We start from the raw sequence: 17,485 nt of genomic DNA, 5'->3' as shown, positions 1-17,485 counted from the left end.
GTATGTTTCCCACTTCAATATGTTCTGTGTTGACCAAGGCATTGGATGCCAAACACATGGAACAATCACAGCCACAGATCTCTATTTTCACAAATTCAATCCCAGCCGTTGTAAATCTGCCAGCTGGATAAAATAGGAACTTGCTAGGAACCTTCCTTCACGTGCTAGTCATGTGAAGGAATATTTTTCTGTTACAGAGCTGTACAAATTATGAGTAGACAAGTGTATAGGTTTTTAGTATTTTTCTTAGCCTCTTTTATTTACAATAACGTGTATATATAGGAATGAACAGATTAATGAATACAAGGTGAAAATCAGCAAAATCAGTGTCTTCTTTTAAAGCAACTGAAAGTTGAGAACAATAATGATAGGTTTGGTGCAGAGGAGGAGGATGAGAAGGAAAATAGAGGAGTAAAGCGGATGAAATTTGAGGACATACAGGGGAAGGAAAAGGTAAATGCATTGTTATAATCTCAATCTTTTGCGTTGCCATTTAAAGCTGAAGGTGAATGTGCATCTTCATCTGCAAATGTGTGTGAGACTCGTTTGGGTAAGTGTAAGGGTGCTAGTACCAACAACATAAGAAGGGATCCAAGGACGATAGAAGCTAGTATTCTCAGCAAAATCCCTCCTGAGTTGCTCCACCACATTCTGAAGTTCCTTTCCTCGGAGGTAATTCACGTTGTTTGCAGTGTACATAAAGAGACTGAAAAAGAGAGCCATTTATGCTTTTGTTTGCCCGTGGTTATTTCGTATTGACCAAAAACTTGGTTCTTTTTATGGCAACGCGGAGGATCTTGTTTCATGTTCATTGGTCTGTAAGTTTCTAAATGGTGTTGCTTCTGATGAATCCTGTGGCGTCGGCTGTAAGTACAATGCATCGTGTTTTTTCCCTTTTCATCTTCCTTTTAATAGTTTCTTCATTCATGCTGCATAGGCTTATCTATAATCTATCCGTCCTGGTGTTATAGGTACTTGTACTAGTATTTATCTTAACTCTATTTTTTTGATAAAGCTAGTGTCTGGGCCAGCTTTCACGTGCCTCGACCTATTCCTTCAGCTACCTGCTATCTCCTACCACCCACATATAGGTACTCAGAGCGCATGTACCGGGTAACTTTGCCTACCAAGACTTAGACAGATAAGAAGAAATCATCTAGTATCTTTGTTCTCTATCGGGAGTTGAACCCTGGTCCCCAAAGTTTACACCTACTTCAGTGATTACTATGCTATACCCTTGGGTTCATACTAAGTCATTGTTAACTTGTTCCTGATTTCTTGTTTTCCCTTTCACCTATTTGGTTAAGTCTTATACCTTTTCTATATCCAGAAGCCCTCATACATTCGATTTATTTGCATTGAACTTTTGACTACCTTTTTGTTGACACTTCTTATTCTTTTACTTATTCATACTCTGGTAAAAATTTATATGTTCAGAATATGTAATTCATCCATTTGACATTGGTGTTTCTTGATTGATGACATTTTGTTACAGGTATTGCTTGCGATGGGGTTTGGAACTCCCAACAAAAAAGCCACGGGAGTGTGCTTGGAAGAAGCTTGACATCAAGGTATCTTTTGATTCAAATGTGAAATTCACTTGTTATCGACCAAGTACTTCAGCTGACCTAATTCTTTTTCACCTCTAACTCCGCAAATTATAATCTGAAAGTTCAAAAATTATACGGAAAAGGCTCAAATATGCCATTGAACGATCGGAAATGACTCATTTATGCCACTCGTCAATAGTTTGGCTCATTTATGCCATCACCGTTATCAAAATGGTCATCTATGCCATCGCCGTTACCAAAATGACTTATTCATGCCATTTTTTATTAACACCGATTTTATAATACCAGATATGACACGTGACCTCCAATTAGAGGTCCACATTGTTTAATTAAACCAATCCAATTTTAAATCCCAAATTAATAAAAAATCCGACCCAAATTGATGAAAAATGGCATGAATGAGTCATTTTGGTAACGGCGAAGACATAAATGAGCCAAACTATTAACGAGTGGCATATATGAGTCATTTCCGATAATTTAATGGCATATTTGAGCTTTTTCTGAAAATTATAATTTTACAGTTACAAAGATCCCAATGAAAGTTGAATGTTTCGGTGGCATTTGGGTAAAGCGTTTGGTTTAGTTTTAAAACGATTGGTTTTGGAAATGTGTTTGAGAACATTATTAGTAAAACAATTCACGTGTTCGAAAGTATTTAAACAATCCAGCCTTATTTGGTTTTGAAGACTAAATCCAGAAACAGAAATCAACTACCGAGTTTTTCCCAATCAAATTATTGCTATTTCTGAAAATAGCCGTATTCAACCATTTGTTTTGATAGAACAACCTTTTCCCAACACAATGCAAGTCCTAATTGAACTGCGGAATTGATTTTAGAAAATGTTACCCCAACATGTAGACCAATTGTAGAAAAATTAAGGCAGAACCAAATCGAAATGCCAAAGTGGGTCAACATTAGGCTGAGTAACATATGCTAGCTCGTTTATAAATTTGAAAATAAATATGGCATTTCTTGTGGACTGAGAAGATTTCAGATTTGAGCACTAAAAACATTTTGTTAGGCTAAAAGGAAAACAACATTATTAGTTTAGAAAAAAAAAGAAGGGTCTATTGCCCATTTGCTTGTATCTTGCTATTTTGCTGTCATACCTTTTGTATCTGCATCAAATTCCTTTCCTTTCTTTTCTTTTCTTTTGAGCCGAGGATTTTTCAGAAATAACCTCTCTACCCCACAAACAAAGATAGGAGATAAGATCTGCGTACATTCTACTCTCCCTAGGCCTCACTTGTGAGAATACACTGGGTCTGTTGTTGTTGTTGAAAAGGACAAGGGGATCCACTTCTCATTTCTGTCATCAAGAGTGACCGGATTGAACGAAAGAATTGATATTTATACTATTCCGATAAGATCAATTTATGGGATATTGAAAGAAATGGAGAGAGTAAACTGGAAAGTGGGCAGATTAGCCTCTTGGAATTTTTCTTTAGCTGTGAAATGATGTATGCATCTTGTAGATTAAATTTACTTTAGGTAAAATGGTATGCATTCACTGCAGCATGATGCAGAGGACATGGTGGAGTTTGTCGGGAATTGCCCAACATGAATTTAAGGAGTATTACATCCAAATGCAGGCTGCTAAAAGAAGCCAAGCTCCTATTCCTTCTCAAGTGATTAGTATTTTCTGTATTCTTAGTTTCTAGTTACTTCAGCCGAATCTAGATATAATCACAAATAAATTTCATCCTGAATTTATGGCTGGATTTATGGTATAAAGTTGACTCCTTTAAGGTTACTCCATAAATCATATTTGGGGGGCGGGGTAAGGGCAGGGCACTCTGATATTTAGATATGTGGTTTCTTGAGGAAGGACTCACTGACTGAGATTTTTATTAACATTTTTTGGTGTTTTTTGTGAAAACTTCCTGAAGTCATTATTTGGGCTTTCTTGTTTTCGTTTTCTGGAAATCTTGTTTGGATGGAGTGTTTCTTTCATGCATTAACCATTCCTGTTATGCAAGGCAGCTGAGAAGTAGTTTGTGCTAAAACAGAGAGGGATTGGGTGAATAGGACCTAGAAAAGATCTCAAATGGAGTCAAGGTTATCTTTTAATGAATAATTTAAAGAACTTTATTTTCCTGAGGCACCAAGCAAAGTCGATTACAAAATACACCAAAATTCAAAGGCCTAGCACATTAATACTTAAGTCAGTCAATTGAAACTGAATTTCTTTAAAAACACTTTTCTTTTGTATCCCATGAACTCACATAATAAACTCCCAGTAAGTGGTGCCGCTTCCCTGACCTAACGCTGAATGTTCGTACCTGCCTCCCTTTGCATGATTAATTTAGCCGATCTCTATTAATTGAGAAACTCCGACTAGAAATTGAGTGAATGCAGGGAATTGAGGGGATTCATTAGTGTGTCTTCTCCTAGGAATATTAAAATTGCAGATAAAAGTTTACCTGAATAAAACTTGAAGGGAAAGAGAAAAATACAAGACAAAGAAGAGGGCTTGTCATAGAAGGGACTTTGGAGATGATGTAGAGAATACTTGGAAGGTAGAAAGGAGCAAGCAATTAGGGACAAAGAGGTGAATAAAGAGACAGTTAAGGGAGAATAGAGATAGAAAACATGGGATACCAGCTTTTTAGCATGTTTGGCAAGCTTTGAAAATCTGCTTATTTTGAAAGTGGTTTTTTAGAATAGCAGCTTGTGTTTGGCTAATCGATTTGAAAATCACTTTTGCCAATATTAGAACAGTAATTGTGCTTGGCCAAGGTTTCAAAAGTGCTTTTGGGGAAAAATTACTTTTTTTCAGCTTCTGCAAAACAGTTTTTGCTACTACTCAAAAACACTTATTTCTGTCCTAAAAGCTTGGCCAAACAACTCAACTCTCTAAAATAAACACTTTTTTTTTTTTCCGTTTCAAAAAGCACTTTGGCCAAACAGGCTATTACTTTGTCTATCATAAGAGCATTTTGTTACATGCCAATACTTTCTACATCTCCAGAAACTCTTTCAGTGTCCCTGAGTGTGCACATTTACTTATCTCCACGTGTTTCGTGAAAACATATCCTAAACAAAAAATAAGAAATAAAAGTATTGGGAACTTATCCATCCTAAGTCCCTTAATGTGCATTTAGGTGCATACGGCAAGAATATTCTATTGTGTTACTTGTCACAAAAGAATCTTCTACTGGTATTTGTCTTATCTTCTGGCTTTAATGTACTGATAAATGATGACCGTATAATCTCGATAAGACCGTTGCTGATCAAGTATCTATTTGGAAGAAAAGTAAAGGCCTAGGTGATAATATTGGAATGATCATGCGTCTTCTGGAGAGACGTGTGCTTACCATCAAATTGGTGATGTATTTGTCTGTGAAAAAACTGGACACGTTCATGGTAAGGAAATGTTTGCAACAGTGCAAATCAGTCATTTGATAATTAGAAAGATGGGAAGGACTGTGTCATTGGTTTGTGCTTGTTGGTTTTCTCTTGTGTGTGTTGGCGCAGATTGTGATGACACATGCAGGGAAGTTGTACTGGATCCTACAAATGGTCTGCTGGTGTGCACTATTTCAGGCCACTGTTTTGATAGGATGTTGTTGTCACCAAATGAAACGAAGCAAGATGTGGTAAGCACCTGCATGTAGCTTACGGCGATTCTGGAATTCATTGTTTCCGGAAAAATGTGCACGGTTAAGGGCACATGAAAAGTTTATGTGCGCCAACTTTTGAAATTCTATTTTCTGAAAATAAGTAGACAATGATAATAGTGATGTGCCAAAATTCACTTGTTTCTGAAGGTCCTTTTTAGATGCTACTAATTTTAATTTCCCATTCTGACAAAGATGGTCATTATAGGTGACAGAGTGTGCTATCCTTTAAACGAAAAGTATTACAATTCTAAAGTGAAAATCGTGTCTATATGTAATAATGTAATGTGTGGTATACCTTTTCCACTTAATATAATCTGAGTAAGACTAACAGGAATAGAGGAAGGCATAAACAATTAGTCTACTGCTTCTTGGATTGTGTTTTGCTAGTAGTTTTTATGCTTTAGATCCTAGCTTCTGTGGGAGTAATATCTCCATCCGTGCAGGAAACTCTTATTGTTCACATAGCTTCTTTTAATATTTGAGGATCTAGTACATCTTACAACATGTTTGGGGTCAAAATATATGCTTGTGAGGATTGGTTTGCACCTGATGCTTGTATAATGAGCCTAGAAAAACATCCTTGGGAGTTGGGAGAGTTGTAGCATCTCACTACTTGTGCTATATTTTGCTTCCCTGTAGCATTACTTTAAAGATATCAAAGTAGTATAATGTTTTAAATACCTGTTTCTATAATATATAAATCGCTATATTGAACTTTAGCTAATTTTCTTTTGTTTGTGGAAATACAGGACCAACAAGAAGCTTGTAAGACATGACGAAGCAGAACCATTCATGGGCTTGGGTCGTTTTGGTATGTTAGTTGTAATTTTGTCTTCTGGTTTATTAATCACTCAACTCCTTTTACTCACCTTTTTCCCCTTATACTGCTTCAGCTCGAGCCTATTTGCTGGGATACAACTGCGATGATGAGAAGGAATTGGAAGCTGCTTTGCGCTTTTGCCGATTTAACTGTTTATTACCGCTGAAGGATGTTGTGGGTTGTTAAGGATCCTTTCACCTTGAACCAGAGGTCTCGAGTTCTAGTTTCGGAAATGAGGATCATCTCGGTAGGAAGCACTCACCCACCCCCCTCCTAGCGGCAGTGGCGGATCCAGGATTTTCACTCAGGGTGTTCGGAAAAATAAGTGGACCTAAATATACATTGTAATATATGTTCAGGGTGTTCAAAAGTTAAAATATGTACATGAACACAGAAAATTTACCCTAAATATATACTATAAGTTTTTGTCCAAGGTGTTTGGGTGAACACCCTGGCCTCTTATTGCATCCACCCCTGCCTAGCGGGCCTTCCCGGCGCGTCCCGATTAGTCGGGTGGATCTTCAGCATGTTCAGAAATGGAACAATTTACAGTTTTGTTTATCATGTAATTATAACTTGTATAATTTAAGCTAAAATTTTAAAATCTTATATAGTTTTTCACTTAATATTCTGCATCTGGGTGTTGCTTTTCTCGACCTATCATTTGACTATCCATAAAAATAGAGCAGAAGATAAGATGATGGGTGTGTTCAGTAAACCTTTTTTATGCAAAATATTTTCTAAAACATTTCCTAATTTTTAAGAAACTTGTCTTCTTAGAGAAAATGTTTTTCAAAACATTTTGATCGACCAAACATGAGACAATTTTCTCGATGATTGGTGCATTAATGGCATATTCTGGGTTATAGCGTTGCCTCTATTCCTTGTGATGTTGGGAAGGTCTGAAGGCGTTGAGAAGACTTCTTTTAGATTCCTCTTCTTGTTATAATAATTATTATATTGCTGGAACGAGTTAACTAAAATTGACAAGCAACGAATGTCCACAAAAGGCAAAATGAATAAATTATGTGAAAGGTTAAACTGCATTTCTTGGTCTACGTTCTCACCATCTTTGTTACCCTTCTGAATCCAGTTCAAACAGTAGTATAAATTTATCCATTCATTCTAAAATATTTGTTAAGCATAGTGGTCAAGACTTAGTATAACATGTTGGACAGCTCACTCACTGGTCAATTGTTTAAACTCTTGAGCCTATATGTGTATTTTTTCTATCCAAGAGTGTGAAATACTACAAAAAAAGGTGCAATTAGCGGAGGTCAAATATGCAATTTACGGAGGTTAGAAACCTCCGCTATTTGTTGTCATGGAGGTTCACCAAACCCCCGCAGTTAACGCCGCCACAATCAATTTGCGGCAGATTATTGCTGGGGCTTGCCCAACCTCCGTGACAGCAAATAGCGGAGGTTAGAAACCTCCACAAATTGCATTTTTACCTCCCCAATTAACTTTCAGCCTATGGAACGTTTTGGGTGCGAAAGAGGTTACAAACACCCGCAATTTACTTATACTATTTGGATTTTAATCCACAGTTTAAAATATATTATAGAATTGATATATTTATTACTAGAAACAACCTTTCGAACTTTTTTATAATACAAATCTGAATATATTAAAGACTTAAAATCAAAATATCAACATTCCATTAACCACACAACATACTAAGATAAGTAAATGTCACCCAAATTGTCACAAATCCACTTTAGTCAAGTAATCATATTACAGGAATTACTAGAGCTAGAAATCTTCTTGCATCCATGGATCCGCTAGCTGCGTCACTCGACAGCAAAAGAAGAAGAAGAGAGATTTGTGATCTTTTATCGGTATAATTTCTAACTATAAACAGACAAAAACAATATAACTATATTATTCAAAATTACATCTATAACATTGTTCTCAAGGGAGTCTCAGGACACTTTCTTTACCTACTTCAATAGACATCTCCTCTCAAATACCAGGTTTGAGTGCATAGACAAGATAAAAGGAAGGCCTCAAACCGGGATAAATGAAGAAACTTACATGCTTACCAGTGGACCTTCTTGACCTATTAAAATGCCAGTGTAGAGACTTCTGGTACATGCTTGGCTAGCTAATCAACCATGTCTTGCACTACCACATTAATTTACTAGAATATGGGAAATTGGTTAGTTACCTTTACTCCGCGAGAGAGCCTACCTATGTTTGTCTTTTTCATGAGCTAATGAACATAAATCTTTCTAAAAATTATGTGTCATTGTTTCTGTTCTATTACGGTCAATATCTATTCTGAGAACCAACTAAAGCTTGACTCTGAGAGTGAGAGTTAACGTCGTCAATCTTTGTTTTCTTCTAGTGGTAAGAGCACTAACACGTAATGAGCAAGTTAGGCACACGTTATGAATTCGAACCTTACACAAATGAAAGCCTAGCACTTAAGCGAAACAGGGTAGAAAACCGGACCCATTATTTGCTGAATTTCGAACGTGCACCATTGACTCTGGAAATTTCCCTATCATTGAAAAAAAAAAAAAAACTTTGTTCTCAAGAGGTCGAAGTTTGCTCACATGGTGGGAGCCCCTCCTCCTTCGCCATATGTAATATTGCCCTCCTCTCCTATCCTCCTCCCCCTAATAATAATAATAATAATAAAAACTTCTAGGTAGTGGTGGTGATTGATCGTTTAGTTGCTATCTATGCTTCATCACTTGGAACACACACACATAAACATATAAGCAATTACGCATGTGGATAAGAATGGATTCAATGAATTAAATTTAACCTATTACTTTCGACTCGGATTGCTTCTACGTAATTATAAAAGAATGTAACTTTTTAATAAATCACATCTATTTTGAACTCATCAATTTTAAATCTTGAATTTCTCTCCCCAAAAAATGGTGCTACTATATATGGACGCAACATACAGTATTTGGTCGTGGAAAATTCAAGCGTAGTAAACTTAAGCATGTGACAATTTGGCAGTTAGGTGCTTATGATCATTGATTCACATTTTTTCAACTTCTTTTCTTTCTTTTGTAAGATGGACTTTATTTGACAAGTTTCCAAATCTTTACTCTTTTTTGAAGAAAGAAATACAAGTTTCTATTATTGGTAAATGCTTGATTCGTGGACAGGTATTCAAAATTGAAAGGGTGAAAATAAACGACTTATATGGGGAACACGTCAAAAGCCTATGTTATGGAATTAGTGAGGAAAAGAAGAAACCATGGCTAGAAAATAGCACTACAAATAACAAAGACAACAAAAGTCAATTTGCTACGAAAAAGGTTGACCGTAAATACTATCCGAATAATAAATAATAGCTAGGTAATATTTCATAAAAGAAATTATAAATAATAATAGATAATTAAAAATATTTATAAAATTTGGAAAATCAGAAATTCTAGAGGAGAAAATTATTGAACACCTCAATTAGTATTAATCACGTCATATATGGTCTAATTAACGCGTGGAAAATATTTTAAAGGAGTAAAAGGGCCTATAAATACTCAACCATATCCACTCGTCAAATTCTTCCTTCATTAATTCATACACTTTTCTTTTCTTTGTATCTCCACTAGCAAATCTGTAAGGACCCTTTCCACTTCATGCATTAATTTTTGAGACCAAGATCTTTTTTATTTTTCTTTTCTGATTGTTAATTAGTTGTCTTTATGAATTTTCAAATTTAATTTCGTGTTTCAATTTTTCTCTAGCAAGAAAGTATAATTGCTAGCTCTTGCTTTCCATGTTAGGAAATTTTTGAGAGATTTATTGTTTTTTGGTCATGTGTCGAATCACAGATTTGGTTTCATGTTTGGCACTTTTCTTATTTAGGAATTTTATCATGTGTGATCACTAAATGCCATTTCATCAAGAATTGAGGGTTCTTTTGGTTTTGAATTTCAACGGATAGAGTACTTGATGTTCATTTGGCTTGTTACATTAATTACTTGTCAAATTCACTGGTTCAAACATATATTCCATCCGTCCCAAATTATGTGATATAGTTTGACTCGAAACGAAATTTAAAAGGAAATGAACATTTTTTAAACTTGTGGTCTAAAATAGGCCATAAATATTAGTGTGACTCTAAATCATTTCATGAACGGTAAAAGAGAAAGTTTTAAGTTGTATTATTTTTAAATATAAAAATGTGTTATTCTTTTTGGACAGGCTAAACAACAAAATGTATCACATAAATTGGGACGATGAAATGACATATTAGTTCCTATAATTTCTGGCTATAACTTTATCACATGCAAGAGACCACACATATACATTACTTCATGCTATCTTTTCCCCTTGTTTGTTGGGCTACTTGGTGTTTGAATTGCAAGTACAAAAATTTAAATTTCATGTTCTTCAATTCTATGATATTAAAATTTTCAGTTTTATCCTTTTTTGACAAATTCCTAGGTATTCGAGAAGAATGGGAGGTGGAAAGGATAAGCATGCACAGTATCCTTCAGGAGGGCAATATCCTCCGGGAGGACAGTACCCTCCGGGAGGACAGTTTCCTCCTGGAGGGCAATATCCTCCGGGACAGTATCCTTCGGCACCCGGAGGATATCCTCCACAACCCGGGGCCTACCCTCCTCAACAAGGGTATCTGCCACAAGGTTATCCTCCGGCACAGGGATATCCACCTGCAGGATATCCCCCACAAGGGTATCCACCAGCAGGTTACCCTGGTCAGCCTGCTCCACACCATGGAGGTACCACTGCTTAATTACTTTTAGTTATGGCTTGATTTGAAATTATTACAGAAAAACACTTTTAGAAGACAAATATGACAAAAATAAAAGGTAAAAGAAAGAATATAAAGGATAGCAAGTACTCATAGCAAGTCCTTTGTATAAATTGTGATCCATAGAAGGAACAAGCTTCGCCAGACGTTTATTGTCAATGGTACTACATATGTTGAGTTACTTGTTGCATTCAGAGCATCAGCTATGGACAGAGGCGGATCCAGGATTTGAAGTTTCCGGGTGCCATGCGTCATTCAATCAATTTGAGCTTCGGGTCGGATTATTCGTCTTTTCGAACTTTGATTCGGGTTATTCGTCTTTTCCGATGAAACATTTATTTATAGCAATATACAAGAAAAATTACAACTTTTATACATAAATGTACAAAACCCACAATCAAGATTACAACTTTTATACGTAAATGTACAAAACCCACAAGCAAAATGACAACTTTTATACATAAATGTACAAAATTCACAAGCAAGATTACAATTTTAACACAAAAAAGCATTTTTGTAAGAAAAAAAAAACTCAAAAGAAATCAAGAAAGAAAGACGAAAAGATCCTTACAATGGGTCAATGGAGGAAGCAGCCGAATGGGATTTTGGCTTTGGAGCAATGAAGAGGGTTTGTTTAGTTGATGAGAATTGAGAAGAGAGGGTTTGTTTCTTTGATGAGAATTGAGAAGAGAGAGGGTTGTGTCTTTTTTTAAATAAGAAGGAAGAGAGGGAAAGTTCTATTCTTAACTTTAAGAAATAAAAAAGTCAAAGATTAATAAATTAAATTAAGTCAACAAAGATTGCTACTGCTCATTGTTGTATGTTGAGCAGCAAGGGTTAAAAAAAAAAGAATTTTGTGCAGCCGCTGGGGCTTGATCCCGCGACCAGAGAGCAAGAATCAAAGCCTCTGTCCACTGGCACCAGCAGGTTACTTTGTAGTGGGGGTGCCACTTTAAATATTTGTACATAGCTTCTGTATATATACATATATATACACAGGGTTTCGGGTGAGGCTTGCGGGTGGCGTGGCACCCCCCCGACCCTTAATAGATCCGCCCCTGGCTATGGACGCACCTTTTCGGCAACGGTTCAGTCGAATTCAGTATGTTCGACGTGAAACATAGCTTTATATGTGAAAACCCATTAAAATTCTGAACAAATACTCTCTCCATTTCATTTCATGTATCTACGTTTGATTGAGCACAAATGTTAAGTGAAACGTAAACTAAAGATATGTAATATACTGTACCAAATGCCTTGTGAATCTTGCGGTTTAAACATGTCGTGTGAGATGTTTAAATTAAAAAAGTTTCTAATAAGTTGCATTCCTTTTTGAAATAGACTAAAAGTAAAATCAAGATGCATAAATTGAAACAGAGGGGGTATTGGACATGATATAATTCTATACTATGAGTCCAGCACTAAAAACACTTAAAGCATATCAAACCCGTCCTGTTTAAATTCTGATTTCATCTCTGCAGGGCATGGAATGATGGCCGGAGTTGCAGTGGCCGGAGTTGCAGCTGCAGGAGCGGCCGCCTATGGTGCTCATCACATGGGACACGGCGGAGGTCATTACCCTGCACCGGGTACTGCTCATTATGGACATTATGATCATGGCAAGCATGGCAAGGTTAAACATGGCAAGGGGCATGGCAAATACAAACATGGTAAATTTGGCAACAATCATGGAGGCAAATTCAAGAAGTGGAAGTAACTAACTAGTCATAGTACTTCAACTTCATATGTGTCACATTTTGCTTCTACACTTTTTCGACACTAATAAAAGTAGTAGTATGGGTCCTAATGCCAACAGGCATGACAAGTGCTTATATTTTTTCAATTTCTCTATTTTTTTTTTTTTACTTTATAATGGGGCTTTAGCGCAACCATAATAGCTTCTCTTGTGTGACCAGAAGGTCTTACATATTCAAGCCTCATGAAAACAACCTCTTACAAAGGTGTAAAGTAAGATTGCATATCATAGATTCGATGTAATCCAGCTCTTTCAAACCTCACGCATAGTGAGAGCTTTGAGAACAAAGCTGTTTTTTTTTTTATATAATTTATTTCCATCTATTGCATTATTTTCTTAAATTGAGTGATCTGCTCTCTGCCCTTTGTTTGCCCCTGAAGGACCTAAATTCCTGTTTATTTTGTCTTTGTCTTTTGCATCTGCTTAATTAACTTATGTTTCCCTTTGAAAATAGAATGAATATTTGGAATGTAGTCATGGAATCAGAAGTAAAACCTACTAAAGGAGCACATGCTGTTCTTTATGTCCTACAGATACAAAGTAATAATAACTTTCTTAGGTAGCTTATTTTACCATCAGACCTTTTTATAATAAAATTCTTATATAACAACACATTACTAAAAAAAATCAAGCTTTGTTTGGAATCGAGTTATATTTTACTTTTCTATAATAGCTTATTACCTATAATAACAACAATCATCCTTATAACAGTCGCTCTTTATAAAATTACCCCTTTATAACAACTATCTTTTTAATTTTTTTTAATTTTTTTTTTATAGTGGAATAATCATCTTTATAAAAATAGAATATCTAAAATTATCAGTAATAGTTCTAGAGATTTTGATCAAATATATTGACACTTTAATACATTATTTATGCCAAAGAGTAATGTTTATGAATATATATTTCCATCATTAAAAGATTTCCCTTCTTTATACAAAGTGTGATGAAGCTTAGTATTTGCCATTAGAATTTCCTATGTACATAAGGTTTACTTTGTACAAAGAATGAATACAAAATGTGAGCAACATCCATTGTTTGATTGGACATATTTTTATAGCGTGCTAAAGTATTTTTATGAGGCATATTTTTATTGCATGCTAAAGTATTTATGTGTGTTTGAGTTAAACCTTTATACATTTTGTTATGAATTTATTGAAACTGTATAAACTTTCTTTAATTTTTACTAAGTAAATATGCATATTTTTGAGATTTAACATTTACATTATTTTGTTTCTTTTTATAAAAATTGAAAAATTAGATTTATGCATATTTTTATGTCTATAACAACCAGTTAAGATTTAAATATCAAAAGTTATTATACGTGTAAAACATTTAGTCGCTATAAAAACCAAAAAATGTCGAAACGTACGAGGTTGTTATAGAGAGGTTTGTTATATTACATTTGTAGAAACTTAGTCCAATTAAGTTTATTCTGAGGTTTTTTTATTTTTTATTTTCAGGATAAATCCTATTTATTTCCATTTATTTTCCAATATTACATCTAACGTAGTAGTCCTTCTGTCCCATTTCCATGGCATAGTTCAGATTTCAAGATAGTAAAAATTCTTAATTTTCACCCGTGAATTCAAGTTTTCTCAAATAAAATTTATGTATTTGGAAGCTCGGTAAAGAAGTATTCTAAATTACAATAATTTACAATTCAAAATATTTAAAAAGCATATGAAAATTTGTTGTCAATGGCAAATTCAGGCTCTCAAAATTCAAAAAGTGACGCATAAATTGAGATGAACGGAGTAGAAAGGACTCAAAGAAAGAGTGAGTGACAACGTCTTTTTAGGCAATAATGTTAAATATTCGCAGAAAATTGGGTGAAAATTGGGTTGGTTCACTCAAGAAAAAATCACTCAACTTCCAAGTATCAGAAAGTCATTAAACTATTTCCTGTTATCACAAAGTCACTCAACTTTGCATATATATATATATAAATTTTTATCTATATATATATATATAAAATCTATCGGAGGAAACAAAAAAGACATTATGTATCATACTCATACAAAGTCAACTGACTTTTTTGTTACAAAGAGATTTGTTTAATTACTTGTCGTGATTTTTAGGCAAGTTGAATGTTTTTTGCTATAAAAAATAGATGTAATCCTAACTTGGTAGTGTAGCATGTTACTCTTTCATTCTTTATGGAGTAGAAAAGCCAATTTAAACTCAATACATCAATGCCAAATATGTACATATCGTCTCTATAAAGTGAGGAAACCAACTTCATTTTTACGCTAAAAATGGCTTATACTGTCACGACCCAACTAGAGGGCCATGGCGGGCACCCGGAGCTAGCCTACCGAGCGCCACCTATCAAACTTATCATCAAACCCAACCTAAACATACATCATTCTCAACACAAACTTATTACGAAACGATCTTCGTGTACTTCTCAAGACACATATATGCACATGTACATAAGCCCACAAGGCTACAAAATGATGTACAAAATATACACTGAAGAGATCACATAACATCTACTACCCACACATAAGTATCTACGAGCCTCTAATTGGAATACTGAAGTCATAGGGACGGGACAGGACCCCGCCATGCCCCAAATATGTGCACAAAAGAATATACCAATAAGCGACAACTCTGGAGTAGTGGAGTGCTTCTGTATATCCGTTGATAAAGTCCCTAGGTATCTGCTCCGTCTCTCTATCTACCTGCGGGCATGAACGCAGCATCCATAAAAGAAACGACGTCAGTACGAACAATGTACTGAGTATGTAAGACATGTATAACAGCATAATATAGAAATAAGAGAGCATAAGATGAAGGGATAACCTGTAACTGATTGCCTCTTATGGCGGAGTCAAGCATGCTGACTTTTATATATAAAACAACATCATTTCATACATACATATACATAAGTAAGTTGTCTGAGTCATATAGCATCATTAGCCCACGTCCGGGCCTCCCGCGTTCGGGTAGTCATCTCAAGCCGCCTACTTGTGGTGACTGCCCGACCAACTAGGCTCGGTGTAATCATCATCATAAGCTTCCCACTACGCCTACCGTAGCGGTGTCTGCCCGGCAAACTAGGCCCGGTGTGATCTTACATATACATAGCATAAAGCATGAATGAGAGCTCAAGTAAAAACTACAATTCTATTAGAGTGACGTAAGGTCGGTGGCCTCCGATTACATTATGAAATAATCGTCGTCGCTATATCTCACCCTGAAGGAACTAATATCATAAGGTGAGATCACAACACGGAATAACATCAATGAAATCATGAAGTAAGATCATCAAGCTCATACTAGCATCAATTCATAAGCTTCGGAATCTCAAGAAATAGAATCATCATCATCATCATTATCATAGAACACATCTTATCTCTAACTCATGAGAAACTCTTACAAATCATGAACTCTCAACTCTGGAATGTAAGAATATCATGGAAACATTATAGGAAATCGTAATATAGGAGTCATGCCTTTTGAAAGAAGGGGACTATCCTTACATACCTTTACGTTTTCTTAACGACTAAACGTTCTCCTTCCAAGTTCACAACTCTACATTCAAGAGAATTCGTACTAAATTAGACCATTTAAAACATGCTTAACGCTAAACTAAAGCGACTAAGAGCTAACAAAAATTGGGCAGCATTTCCTTTGTTTCGACAACTTTCTTCATATAATAAACAACTCCCAAATATCAATAGCAACACCCACAATATAATAATCAATAGACTTCTTCAAGCTAAGCATTGTTCAATCCTCAAAACTCCTTTTCAAAGTCATTCTTAACCATAGCTACAACATAATACCATATTCATTTTCACATAATACTTCCTCAACGTCATTAGCATCACTCACAACAAGATTATACTGATGGTACGCTAGGAATCATGACTCAAATTAATTCACTATTCAAGAATATCATTAAATCCATGTTGAACTCCATATTCTTCTTCCTTCCTTCATTCAAGTTATTCAACAACCAAATACTCTTAATAACATAAAATAGATGTAAAACTCACCTTTGATCATGTAAGGATGAACTTTGGATGAATATACTCCACTTGAGAGAAACCCCAACTTCAATTCCAAAAGAAATCTTGCCTACTACAAACCCTAGTGAACTTCTTTACACTTGATTCTCTTGATTCTTGGTGTTTAATCTTTGATTTCTCTTGGATTTGTGTTAATATGGTGTGAGGAACATTCTAGAGCTCTCAAGTGTTGTGGAGAATGTGGGAAATGAGAAATGTGAACTTGGGTCACTTATTTATAACAAGAAAATAAAGCTGCCCGGCGTGGTTATACAGACACTTATACGGTCCGTATAACTTATACGGTCCATATAAGTGGCCGTGTAATACCGCCAGGGGCTGACCCTTCTCTAGACAGGTTATACGGACCCTTATAGGGACCGTATAAGTTATACGGACCGTATAAGTGGTCGTACAACTCAACTTTTTCCGAAATTGTTCTCGTCGATTCGTTTCACCTCCAATCCTTATGGAACCTTCTTGGCCCTTGTCTAACACTTCATTAACCATCTAAGGAGCCCTATAGCTTCGTCTCAAGATATTATGAGATAGTCATCAACTCGATAGTTGCTAAACCTTCCCAAACACAACTTATACTTCACTTCCTTCGACGAACCTAATCTCTCCGATTCATATGACTTCAAAATCTTGTAGTACGCACGTTAAGGCTATCCAATACTCTCCTTAAGGTCGTATGGACTCCATGCTCACCTTAAGCTCACGTTAGTCTATTCACGGCACAACAACATGAAATGTCCGAGGTGTAACATATACCCAGCCCTTACACTAAAGTTTCATTACTTATTTTATGGTTCAACAACGTTGTGCTTATGACAAATGCTTTCGGTTGAAATAGTTACTGAATAAATGATCATTCACTTAATCTAATTTCTTGATTTAACGGAGTAAATTTTTATCAATTAGTGCTGATTAGTTTAAGCAATTAAT

General features: G+C 35.5%; 1 protein-coding gene and 1 pseudogene across 1 annotated transcript; both read left to right on the top strand.

Annotated features, from left to right (window-relative positions):
* Positions 1–471: 471 nt before the first annotated feature.
* On the top strand, positions 472–6,663 carry LOC132612252 (F-box protein SKIP31-like; annotated as a pseudogene).
* A 2,866-nt stretch (positions 6,664–9,529) lies between these two features.
* Positions 9,530–13,029, top strand: LOC132612356 (glycine-rich protein A3-like). Its single transcript, XM_060326636.1, has 3 exons — positions 9,530–9,600; positions 10,432–10,730; positions 12,244–13,029. Exons 2-3 carry the CDS (start codon positions 10,445–10,447, stop codon positions 12,477–12,479), a joined length of 522 nt encoding a protein of 173 aa, XP_060182619.1. The 5' UTR covers positions 9,530–9,600; positions 10,432–10,444; the 3' UTR covers positions 12,480–13,029.
* Positions 13,030–17,485: the final 4,456 nt, after the last annotated feature.

This window comes from Lycium barbarum, chromosome 9 (assembly GCF_019175385.1).
Source record: "Lycium barbarum isolate Lr01 chromosome 9, ASM1917538v2, whole genome shotgun sequence".
Classification (NCBI taxonomy): domain Eukaryota; kingdom Viridiplantae; phylum Streptophyta; class Magnoliopsida; order Solanales; family Solanaceae; genus Lycium; species Lycium barbarum.
Note: the sequence above shows the minus strand (reverse complement) of the source record. Positions and strands in the feature narration are given on the sequence as shown.